Here is a 13,500-nt window from a genome sequence, read left to right on the forward strand (position 1 = left end):
AATCCAACAACATATTAAAAAGATCATACATCATGACCAAGTGGGCTTTATCCCAGGAATGCAAGGATTCTTTAATATCTGCAAATCAATCAGTGTAATACACCACATTAACAAATTGAAAGATAAAAACCATATGATTATCTCAATAGATGCAGAAAAAGCCTTTGACAAAATCCAACATCCATTTATGATAAAAACTCTCCAGAAAGCAGGAATAGAAACAACACACCTCAACATAATAAAAGCTATATATGACAAACCCACAGCAAACATTATCCTCAATGGTGAAAAATTGAAAGCATTTCCCTTAAAGTCAGAAACAAGACAAAGGTACCCACTCTCACCACTACTATTCAACATAGTTTTGGAAGTGTTGGCCACAGCAATCAGCAGAAAAAGAAGTAAAAGGAATCCAGATAGGAAAAGAAGAAGTGAAACTCTTGCTGTTCACAGATGACATGATCCTCTACATAGAAAACCCTAAAGACTCTACCAGAAAATTACTAGAGCTAATCAGTGAATACAGGAATGTTGCAGGATATAAAATTAACACACAGAAATCCCTTGATTCCTATACACTAACAAGGAGAAAACAGAAAGGGAAAGCAACCTAGATGCCCATCAGCAGACGAATGGATGAGGAAGCTGTGCTACATATACACCATGGAATATTACTCAGCCATTAAAAAGAATTCATTTGAATCAGTTCTAATGAGATGGGTGAAACTGGAACCCATTATACAGAGCGAAGTAAGCCAGAAAGATAAAGACCATTACAGTATACTAACACATATATATATATGGAATTTAGAAAGATGGTAACGATAACCTTATATGCAAAAAAAAAGAAAAAGAGACTCAGATGTATAGAACAGACTTGTGGACTCTGTGGGAGAAGGTGAGGGCGGGATGTTTCAAGAGAACAGCATCGAAACATGTATATCTAGGGTGAAACAGATCACCAGCCCAGGTTGGATACATGAGACAAGTGCTCAGGCCTGGTGCACTGGGAAGACCCAGAGGGATGGGGTGGAGAGGGAGGTGGGAGGGGGGACCGGGATGGGGAATACATGTAAATCCATGGCTAATTCATTTCAATGTATGACAAAAACCACTGCAATGTTGTAAAGTAATTAGCCTCCAACAAATAAAAATAAATGGAAGAAAAAAAATAAAATATAAATAAAAAAGAAAACAATACTGTTCACCATTGCAACAAAAAGAATAAAATACTTAGGAGTATATAGACCTAAAGAAATGAAAGACCTATACATAGAAAACTATAAAACACTGATGAAAGAAATCAAAGAGGACACAAACAGATGGAGAAATATACCATGTTCGTGGATTGGAAGAATCAATATTGTCAAAATGGCTATACTACCCAAAGCAATCTATAGATTCAGTGCAATCTCTATCAAGCTACCAACGGTATTTTTCACAGAACTAGAACAAATAACTTCACAATTTGTGTGGAAATACAAAAAACCTCAAATAGCCAAAGTAATCTTGAGAAAGAAGAATGGAACTGGAGGAATCAACCTGCCTGACTTCAGACTATACTACAAAGCCACAGTCATCAAGACAGTATGGTACTGGCACAAAGACAGAAATATAGATCAATGGAACAGAATAGAAAGCCCAGAGATAAATCCACGAACCTATGGTCACCTTATCTTCAACAAAGGAGGCAAGGATATACAATGGAAAAAAGACAACCTCTTTAACAAGTGGTGCTGGGAAAACTGTTCAACCACTTGTAAAAGAATGAAACTAGAACACTTTCTAACACCATACACAAAAATAAACTCAAAATAGGTTAAAGATCTAAATGTAAGACCAGAAACTATAAAACTCCTAAAGGAGAACATAGGCAAAACACTCTCCAACATAAATCACAGCAAGATCCTCCATGACCCACCTCCCAGAATATTCTAAATAAAAGCAAAAATAAACACATGGGACCTAATGAAACTTAAAAGCTTTTGCACAACAAAGGAAACTTTGAGCAAGGTGAAAAGACAGCCCTCAGATTGGGAGAAAATAATAGCAAACAAAGCAACAGACAAAGGATTAATCTCAAAAATATACAAGCAGCTCCTGCAGCTCAATTCCAGAAAAATAAATGACCCAATCAAAAAATTGGACATTTCTCCAAAGAAGAAATGTCAGACATTTCTCCAAAGAAGACATACAGATGGCTAACAAACACATGAAAAGATGCTCAACATCACTCAATATCAGAGAAATGCACATCAAAACCACAATGAGTTACCATTACACGCCAGTCAGGATGGCTGCTATCCAAAAGTCTACAAGCAATAAATGCTGGAGAGGGTGTGGAGAAAAGGGACCCCTCTTACACTGTTGGTGGGAATGCAAACTAGTACAGCCGCTATGGAGAACAGTGTGGCGATTCCTTAAAAAGCTGGAAATAGAACTGCCATATGACCCAGCAATCCCACTTCTGGGCATACACACCAAGGAAACCAGATCTGAAAGAGACACATGCACCCCAATGTTCATTTTATAATAGCCAGGACATGGAAGCAACCTAGATGCCCATCAGCAGATGAACGGATAAGGAAGCTGTGGTACAAATACACCATGGAATATTACTCAGCCATGAAAAAGAATTCATTTGAATCAGTTCTAATGAGATAGATGAAACTGGAGCCCATTATACAGAGTGAAGTAATCCAGAAAGATAAAGACCAATACAGTATACTAACGCATATATATGGAATTTAAAAAGATGGTAATGATAACCCTATATGCAAAACAGAAAAAGAGACACAGATGTACAAACAGACTTTTAGACTCTGTGGGAGAAGGCAAGGGTGGGATGTTCTGAGAGAATAGCATTGAAACAAGTATACTATCAAAGGTGAAACAGATCACCAGCTCAGGTTGGATGCATGAGACAAGTGTTCAGGGCTGGTGCACTGGGAAGACCCAGAGGGATGGGATGGGGAGGGAGGTGGGAGAGGGGATCAGGATGGGGAACACATGTAAATCCATGGCTGATTCATGTCAATGTATGGCAAAACCCACTACAATATTGTAAAGTAATTAGCCTCCAACTAATAAAAATAAATGGAAAAAAAATTAGAAGCTTAGTCTTTTATGTTGGTTTGGCATTTTGTTTTCAATCTAGCAGTTTTATTTAGTTGATTATGTTTTTATTCTAGAAATTTCTTGCTTATCAAAAGGCTATTAAGAGAACCAACAGCTTTGAGAACAAAAATTAAATATAAGTGCAGTCCACACTTTCAAAAGTTCCAGCTATTGTCTCTATATGAGTGAAGAATGAAGGCTTGATTTATAAAACCAAAACAATTTATTAGGAAAAAATTTGTCAGATATAAAAGGACACTTTGCCGTATACCTGAAACTAACACAGTTTTGTAAATCAACTCTGCTTCAATAAAAAGCAATCATAATGTGGCTCATAAACCTATTAGATGTAATAAAATTTGTATTGGCTATATTATGAGACTATTAGCCAGATATCTCTGTAGAAAATTATAATACTACTAGTTATAAATAGAATAACAAGAAAGGAACTTCCCCAACCTGAGAAAGGGCATCTGTGAAAAACCTATAACCAACATCAAAGTTGATGGTGAAAGGCTGCTTTCTTTCTAAGATCAGGAGCAAGGTAAGGATGTATACTCTTACCATGTCTAGTTAACATTGTACTGGTGGTTCCAGCCAGAGCAGTAAGGCAAGAAAAATAAAAGTCATTAATTTTGGAAAGAAAGAAGTAAATTCTTTGCAAATCATGTAATTTTGTAATCAGAAAATTATAAGGAATTCACACACACAACTATTAGAACTGTAAACAAGTTTAGCAAAATTGCAGGGATCATAAGAATTAATATTGTTATTTGTTAAGATAATAATATTCCTTAAATTAATGTGTAGATTCAATGCAGTCTCTATCAACTTCTCAGCTGGCCTTTGCATATAGTGACAAGCTGATTCAAAAATCATATGGAAATGTATAGAATAGGTCCAATATATATTCCTTATTATAAATCACAGTATCATAGTATGCCAAACCAACTTATAAAGATAGATTATCTAGATTTTAAATAACTGGCTGTACATAAAAGGAAACAGTATAACTGAGCCCCTGCCTTATTTCTTATATCAAATTCTAGATTGATTAAAGAGTCATAAAAGAGGAATATAAAAAAATAGAAATAAAGGAATTTAAGTGTTTTATAATCTTGGAGTAAGGAATGTATGACATAAAATCTAGAAGTCCCAAGACAAATTATTGATAAATTTGATTACTTAAAAACACTAGAATAGCCAAAATAATCTTGCAAAAGAAGAATAAAGTTGAAGAAGTAGCATTTCCCAATTGTAAAGCTTACTATAAAGCTGTACTGTTAAAGTGCTGTGCTCAATATGCCAGCAAATTTGGAAAACTCAGCAGTGGCCACAGGACTGAAAAAGGTCAGTTTTCATTCCAATCCCAAAGAAAGGCAATGCCAGAAAATGTTCAAACTACTGAACAATTGCACTCATCTCACATGCTATCAAAGTAATGCTCCTAATTCTCCAAGCTAGACTTCAGCGTTATGTGACCTGAAAACTTCCAGATGTTCAATCTGGATTAAAGGCAGAGGAACCAGAGATCAAATTGCCAACAGCCATTGGATCATAGAAAAAGCAAAAGAACTCTGGAAAAAAAACATCTACTGGGTTGGATGAAGCACAAGCTGGAGTCAAGATTGCCAGGAAAAATATCAATAACCTCAGATATGCAGACACCACCACCCTATGGCAGAAAGCAAAGAAGAATTAAAGAGCCTCTTGATGAAAATGAAAGAGGGGAGTGAAAAAGTTGGCTTAAAACTCAACATTCAGAAAACTAAGATCATGGCATCTGGTCCCATCACTTCATGGCAAATAGATGGGGAACAGTGGAAACAGCGAAAGAATTTATTTTCTTGGGCTCCCGAATCACTACAGCCACGAAATTAAAAGATGCTCCTTGGAAGAAAAGCTATGACCAAACCAGATAGCATATTAAAATTCAGAGACATTACTTTGCTGACAAAGGTCCATCTAGTCAAAGCTATGGTTTCTCTGTTAGTCATGTATGGATGTGAGAGTTGGACTATAAAGAAAGCTGAGCACCAAAGAATTGATGCTTTTGAATTGTGGTGTTGGAGAAGACTGTTGAGAGTCCCTTGAACTGAAAGGAGATGAAACCAATTAATCCTAAAGGAAATCTATCCTGAATATTCATTGGAAGGACTGATGCTGAAGCTGAAGCTCCAATACTCTGGCCACCTGATGCAAAGAGCTGACTCATTAGAAAAGACCCTGATGCTCAGAAAGATTGAAGGCAGGCAGAGAAGGGGATGACAGAGGATGAGATGATTGGATGACATTACTGACTCAATGGACATGAGTTTGAGCAAGCTCCAGAAGTTGGTGATGGACAGGGAAGCCTCTGGTGCTGCAGTCCATGGGGTCACAAAGAGTTGAACATGACTGAGTGACCGAACTGAAGAAAGCTGTAATCATCAAGACAGTGTGGTATTGGCATAGTGTAGACATGTATATCAATGGAAAAGAATTGAGAATCCAGAAATAAACTCCTATAATTATGTTTAATTGCTTTTGAAAAGGGTGCCAAGTTAATTCAGTGGGAGAAAGAATAGCATTTTTCAACAAATGGTGGTGAAAGAACTGGGTATCCACAAGCCAAAGAGTGAATTTGGACCCCTGCACAAAAGTTAAATGGTTCATAGACCCAAATAGAATAGCTAAAACTACAAAAATCTCAGGCAAGGCTTTCTTAGGAGCCACAGCAAAAACTGAAGTGATAAAAAATAGATGCATTGTACTTCACCAAAATTAAATACTTTTTTGCTTCATAAGATAGAAGGTAAAAATACAATCACAAAGTGCTAGAAAATTTTTGCAAATCAAGTGACTGATAAAGAACTTGTATTCAGAATAATAGAGAAATAACAATGAAAACTATGCTAAAGGTTTAAATAGACATTTCTTCAAAGAAGATGTACAAATGGTCAGTAAGCATGTAAAAAAGTGTTCAAAAATCATTAGTCGGGGATATGCAAATCAAAACTACAATGAGATGACTCTTCACACTCATTCACATAACTGCAATTTAAAAACTGGACAGTAACAAGTTTTAGAGAACACGTGGAGAAGTTGGAACATTTTGTTTCTATGAATATAGTCAAAAGGCAAATGACAAATTGGCAATAATGATTTGCAATGTGTGTGACAAAGCGATCATTTTCACAATTTACAAAGGACTGTAATAAATCACTAAGGAAAATGTATACAGAGTAATATAGAAATGGACACATGAAAAAGCAGTTCACAGAAAAAGAAGTACAAGTTACTGATAAAGGTATGAAGAGATGGTTAATCTTATTTAAAATTAAAGAAATGAATAGTAAAGAAGTTGATGATGCTTACCTTGTAAAGATATGGGGAAATAAACACTTATGCTTTTCATGGTAATGTATACCAGTAGGACTTTAGAAAGCAATTGGGTAACAATTATCTGACAATAAATTGTACTTATGCTTTTCATGGTCATTTATACCAGTAGGACTTTAGAAAGCAATTTGGTAACAATTACCTGAAAATAGTTGTACATAACAATTATCTGAAAATAGAAAGCAATTTGGTAACAATTATCTGAAAATAGTTTGATGTTTACTCATCAAATCTATTTCTAGGAATTTACTGAGTAGATATACTTGATTGCATCCTAAGATGTACAAGTATACATGTAAGGATTTATATTATAGTATTGTCATTAATAGGAAAAATGCAAATAACCTATAAATCTTAGCAGTAGTGGACTGGTTAAATTCATTAATGATAACAATGGATAAGTTAATTCATCTAAACAATGGAATGCTATGCAACTGTAGAAATGTGATGTGGAAAGGATGTTAGAAACATACTGTGAATGGAAAAATAAGTTGTATAATAGTATGTATACTATAATCCTATTTGAATTTAGAATTGAATATATTTAATGTAAATTTAACACAAATCATTTTTATTATACAAAATATAATTTATCATATATAAAATTATATATTAAAATTTCTATAATATGACAACATTAAAAAGCATGTTACTAATTGTATGCTAATGGAGAAAACTTAAGTCTGGGTTTGTTTTGTTTTTGTTGGTTTGGTTTTACATCCCAGCTCAAAGGGCTTTCAGTCAGACATTGAATCAAGTATTTTATTGTAGAACATACCTTTTCCACCTCCTCTTTCATTTTTAACTCAACAATATTGCTTAGAGATCTTTCCATATTAGTATATTAGTGTAATAGAACTTCGTTTTTCTATTTGAAGTCTTTGTTGATGAATTCTAATTGATTTAACAATCTTCTGTTGATAGCATGTTTTAGCATGTTAAATATGATATTTAACTCTTATTGTATAATCAGTATTGTCTGGGTCTGCGGGATACATTGATAAAGACAAAAAATAAAAGACCATATTTCCTCCTTTCACGGAGCTTGTTTTCAATGAGATAGACATTAACAAAAGACCCCTCTGCTGGAGAGGGTGTGGAGAAAAGGGAACCCTCTTACACTGTTGGTGGGAATGCAAATTAGTACAGCCACTATGGAAAACAGTGTGGAGATTTCTTAAAAAGCTGGAAATAGAACTGCCATATGACCCAGCAATCCCACTTCTGGGCATACACACTGAGGAAACCAGATCTGAAAGAGACACGTGCACCCCAATGTTCATCGCAGCACTGTTTATCATAGCCAGGACATGGAAGCAACCCAGATGCCCATCAGCAGACGAATGGATGAGGAAGCTGTGCTACATATACACCATGGAATATTACTCAGCCATTAAAAAGAATTCATTTGAATCAGTTCTAATGAGATGGATGAAACTGGAGCCCATTATACAGAGCGAAATAAGCCAGAAAGATAAAGACCATTACAGTATACTAACACATATATATGGACTTTAGAAAGATGGTAACGGTAACCCTATATGCAAAACAGAAAAAGAGACTCAGATGTATAAAACAGACTTGTGGGCTCTGGGAGAAGGCGAGGGTGGGATGTTTCAAGAGAACAGCATTGAAACATGTATATTATCTAGGGTGAAACAGATCACCAGCCCAGGTTGGGTGCAAGAGACAAGTGCTCGGGCCTGGTGCACTGGGAAGACCCAGAGGGATCGGGTGGAGAGGGAGGTGGGAGGGGGGACTGGGATGGGGAATACATGTAAATCCATGGCTAATTCATTTCAATGTATGACAAAAACTACTGTAATGATGTAAAGTAATTAGCCTCCAACTAATAAAAATAAATGGAAAAAAAATAATAAAATAAAATTTACATTAAAAAAACAAAACAAAAGACCTCTCAAATAAATGTGGAATCAAAACTCTGATAAGTGCTGAGAAGAATCTAGTAGGGTTAATTGACATAGTCAAGGAGTAAAAGATAGATTTTCCAAAAAAGTGATAATTGAACTGATGTCCAAAGAAAAGATTATTAGTTTTGTGTATTTTAACGATGAATTTTGTCCTATAATATATATTCTCCCATTTCTTCTATTACTGTAAACACGCCTCACTGGTGCCTCTGTCTCATCAGATTTTAAATATGCTTTTTCTCACTTATTAAAAAAATCCAAACTCTTCTCCAATCCCACTTTTGTTTCCAACTACTTTCCCTTTTTATCTCCCCTTCTCTTGTTCCCAAAAGTGTTTTGTCTAAACTTCCTTTTCTATTTCTTATATGTCACTAAGACAAAAAAAATTGCAGGTTTATTCCTCTTTTGACCTGTTCTAATACGAGTTACAGCAGACTTCATCACGGTCACCAATGACTTCCACGTCCAGTGAACATGGAACATGTTAGTCTCTGTTTTTCTTGAATATTCTGTGACACTGGACATAACTCTGTCCTTGAGATGTTCTTTTATTTTGGTTTTCATGACTTTATCTTCTGTTTTTCTTCCTCCTTTTCCAGTCTTTTTTGCTGCCTTTTCCTTTTCTAAGTATTTAATTCCTGAGTTCCTTATGCTTTATCCTAGACTCTTTTCGCTTCCTATCAGACACTCTCAAGGCAAGCTCATCCCTAGATGACTCTCAAGCCTGTGTTTGACCTCTCTTCTGAGCTTTACACCACTGCGTCCAGCTGCCTCTCATAGTTTTTACTTTATTTATTATTTTTTAATTCAAATATATTTAGGGTCAGTTATTTGCCAGGTAGTCTACTGGTGCTGGGAGTCTTTTAAAAGTGCTTTACTGGAATATGGTCTAAACAGAATTTATGATTAACATTACCCACCAGAAACAAACGAGTAAATAAACAGAAACAGCCAAAATAAGGCCTTCTCTACTTCCATGGTTCTTACTCGGCTGCTGAAGTCCACCCGGTTCTTCTAGTCTGAAACTTTGGGATCAGTCCTGACTACTCATTTTATCTGAGTCCAATTGAATCCAACCCAATCCAGTCAATATAATCTAACCCAACGAAGTGTTATCAAGGTTGGCCATTCTATCTTCTGAGTATGCACCCCTCCAACATCCTTCAGTGCATATACTCCCACACCCCATTTTCTCTGCTAAGACCCTAAAAGCTGCCATCACCTCTTGGTAGTCTGCTACCGTTTCCTTCTAATTTGTCATACTACATTCACTTTTGACCACCATCTGGCAATTTGCTACATGACTGCAAGCATAATCTTTTAAAATTTTCCTCTATTTCTCTGTGTCTCTATTTCTTTATCTGTAAAATGAGATAACGATGGCCCTTCCCTCATAGATTTGTTGTGATGATAGAAAGAATTGCTATGTTAGAGTATAGGGAATACTGCCAGGCACTGAGGCCTCAGTCAATTGTTATTGAGACCCTACACATTGTTGCATTAAGCCAGGTGAAAGGTATGGTTAAGACAGAAAGAAGTTTATTAATAGATTTGAATGGAGTAATTATTAGCTCATTTATACTTAATTGTGCTATATGTATTCACACAAAAAGTCTGCAACTCTTATGATGCATGACCTTATTATGTGTAATTTTTTTTCTTAATTAAAAGGCTAAGAAGCACCAGGCTTTTCTAGTGGAGACATGTGAAAATAACGTGAAAGAACTGGAATCGATCTTGGACAGCTTTTCTGTGTCAGGCCAATGGACATCAGGTTAGTTGAAGGTATAAAATGACAGATGCATCTGTCAATGTTCCAAAGTCACTCCATTTTGGGAATTCTGCAGATGCCTCTTATAGTCCCTCATCTCAACATGTTTTGATTTGATGACATGATAGGAGCAGTTCTCACAGCAGTCAGTTGGCCTAGCTGGCTGCGAAAGGGTGACGGACTGTGGACCTGCTGTTGTCCTCCCGAACTTGATTTACAAGTGTTGGTGTCTGTGTGATTGGACAGACAAGGGCTCACTTGCTGTGTTCTGAATCCAACTGAGAAGAAAGTCCATGCAGTATACCTGCAAGGGGAACAGATGTTTCCATCAAACAGAGCCAAATTCTGAGGCAACCTTCAGCAACTTAAAGGTCATGTATTCAAAAGGTTATGTAGGACACAGGCTGTAACAGTGCGTATTCTTCACTGCTGCTTTCCAGTCTGGTTTTCTCCTTCATTTCCTACTACAGTGTATGTACTCTCCAGATGAGTGTTTAGGTAAAATGCTTTGGTTTTAGTATTAGCCCACTTAATATGATAGAGAACTATAAAGATTGTATATCGGGTAGGCATATTTTGATATCTAGCAAAAAACATTAGTTACTAATGAATGTTGTCCATTCCATGATTTCTACTTCCTTAATTTTTGTGTGTGTCTGCCATTATGTGTGCTATAGTAGCTATGACTTAGCTACTTTCACTTTTCTACCTCAGTTTTCTTTTGGCATACTGTCAGCCTCAAATTATTTAGTTGCTTTCTGACTCAATTATATTTTTCAAAAAAGCATGTAAAATTCAATTCCTTACACCTTAAAATAGCTTCAAGACTTTTTTTTTTTTTAAAGGAATCAAGCATATTTGACAAATGAGTTCTTTAGGAAGCACTTAAGTTCAGAAAAGTTTGTTGTCCTTATAAAAGCAGAAAGATATGATCAAGGCCCATTTCACATTATGAATCTGCAGATTTCTGTTGGTGAACCATTAGAAATTGAATGAGATTTGCTGTTATCTATTTTTAACTTTCTTTGTTTTTATTTAAACTTTCTCCAAAAGCATTAGTATTTCATTGTTTGTCACTGTAAAATCAAGGTGTATAAAAGTGACATAAAAATATAGTTATCCACTTTTCAACTGTATTTGCTAAAGCTTTGAGGAATAAAATTTTCTTTCTCAGTGATAGTATTTTATTATTCAGATGTGTCATTGCTTAATGGTTTTAAGGATCTTTAAAATTGTTAAATTATTATCATAGCATATCTTAATACTTCAACGTGCAGAGTTGAATTAGAAAACCTAAGAATAATGAGGTCATGTCTCCTTTGAGGTTTAAATAGTTGATAACAAAGAAACTCATAAGTTATTGCTAAACCTATAGAAAAAAAATTGTCTTCTAATGAAGTTTTTCTTTTTATTCTCATCTTTCAGTGACCATCCTTTTTGAACTTCCTGTTCCGGGAAAGGGATTGTGTGCTGAATTAGTGATTTCTGTTCTGTCATAGTGGTCTTTGTTTCCATGTTATGCTGGTTATTCACTCTTTCACCCACCCTAGAGTCATTCTTCTCTGGTCTCTGTTTTGCTGTGTGGAGGCTGACCTCTGGACTGCATGATCTGGGCTCCTTTGCCCTCTGGCTTGGGGGGTTGGATTTGGATTGGGGGTGCCCAGCAGGAGATTAAGAGGGTGGAAGAAGAAAGGAAAGCAGAGAATGTCACGATGTTTATTTCCCCCGCTCCCTCCGGTGTGTTGCTGGCAGTGGTTTCATTTTTGGTGGCTACGGCTCCTGTCAAGCGGGTTCTCTTCCACAGCTGTGGCTTGTGTTGGTCTGTGATGATACGTTACCTCCACTTGACCCTGTTGGCCTCTCCCTGTTATTGGTATTGGTTTTCCAGTCTTGCTGGTTTGTGATGTCTCATCATATCTTTTTTGTTCTCTTAACCTGCTTACATTTCTGTAAAATCTTCATTAAATTTTTTTCCCAGTGAACTCTTCTGACTATGCCAGTTCTTCTCTTTGATACCTGACTCATTCACATTCCTGCTTTGGACTTGATTTTATTCTTGCTCTTGGCTTCCATCAAATAGCCCTATATAGCCACAACAGACTCCCTTTCTGCTCATACCAGCTCAAGTTGGATTTTTGTCACTTAACCAAGAGGGATGTAATTAATAAACCTTATTGCTCAACATTTTTTGGAAGAGCCTGAACAATTATGATTGCCTACTGTGTCAACCCTGGCTTCAGCTACACAAAGATGACCAAATAATTTGTTCCTCCCTACCTCTCTCCCTTTTTTCCCCATGGTACTTGTTGCTGTTAAGCATTTCTGACAGACCGTGTGGTGCTTTTTTTTTTATTATATCTCTATTGTCAAGATTCTCTGGAGAAATAGAACCAATAAGATATACATATGTATATATAGATACACACAAGAAGAGATATTGGAGTTTGCACACATGGTTATAGAAGCTAGGAAATCTCATGATCTTTCCTCTGCAAGCTGAGGACCAGGAAAGGCAGTGATATAATTCAATATGAGTCCAAAGGCCTGAGAAACTTGGGGCACCTGGGGCCCAGGAAAAGGAGTAGGATGTCTGAGGGCAGGAAAAGATGGAAGTCTCAGGTTAGGCAAAAAGAGAATCTTCCTTTCTGTCTTTTTGTTCTTTGGGGTTGGAGGAAGAGAGGGCTAAGAGTGGGGGGTAGGTAAGGAAAGTCAACAGATTGGATATTGTCTCCCCTACCCACGTTGGTGAGGGCACATCTTCTTTACTTAGTCTGATGATTCAAATGCTAATTTGCCCCCAGAAACACTCTCATGGACGGATCCAGAAGTGATCTACTGGTTTTCTGGGCATCCTTTAGCCTGGTCAAATTGGCAGTAAAAGCTCCATGAGGGCAAGGATCTTTGTCTCTTTCATTTACTAAAGGGTTTTAAGCAGGTAGACAATACTTGGCACAGAGGAAGCACTCAAATCTTTATTCAATGAATAAAAGCATGAATGAATTAACAGTAGGTCAATATTCTATTTTGAATGATAATTTTTGAGGTTATAAAGGTAGTCATGGAATCTCTTTCAAGATTTTAGCAGCCTTTTGGGTAGCAGTCCATAAAGAGTCACCAAGAAGATTGACTTTCTGTGTTCAGTGGAAATGATGTCATGCCTTATGGAAATGCCACCTTCATTGCCTACTATTCTTGGATAAGATGACCTCAATTTAATCAATCATGGACATTTATTTCCTATTTCTGCCTTCTACTTTCTGCTGAAATTGCTGCACGACGGCTGCTCATAACTCATTTTTT

The 13,500-nt window shown here is 36.4% G+C and overlaps 1 protein-coding gene across 8 annotated transcripts in view; it reads left to right on the forward strand.

Moving 5' to 3' along the window:
- Window positions 1–13,500, forward strand: part of CCDC171 (coiled-coil domain containing 171) — a 327,536-nt gene that overhangs the window by 85,901 nt on the left and 228,135 nt on the right. For all 8 annotated transcript variants that reach the window (XR_011492812.1, XM_070480539.1, XM_070480537.1 and 5 more), the window contains one exon: window positions 10,101–10,203. Coding sequence is in view for 7 of the 8 variants with exons in the window: in XM_070480539.1 (XP_070336640.1) it covers window positions 10,101–10,203 (103 nt within the window). In the remaining variant the exon portion in view is untranslated. The remainder of the gene's footprint in view (window positions 1–10,100; window positions 10,204–13,500) is intronic.

The sequence above is a fragment of the Odocoileus virginianus genome, chromosome 18 (genome assembly GCF_023699985.2).
Source record: "Odocoileus virginianus isolate 20LAN1187 ecotype Illinois chromosome 18, Ovbor_1.2, whole genome shotgun sequence".
In the NCBI taxonomy this organism is placed as follows: Eukaryota; Metazoa; Chordata; class Mammalia; order Artiodactyla; family Cervidae; genus Odocoileus; species Odocoileus virginianus.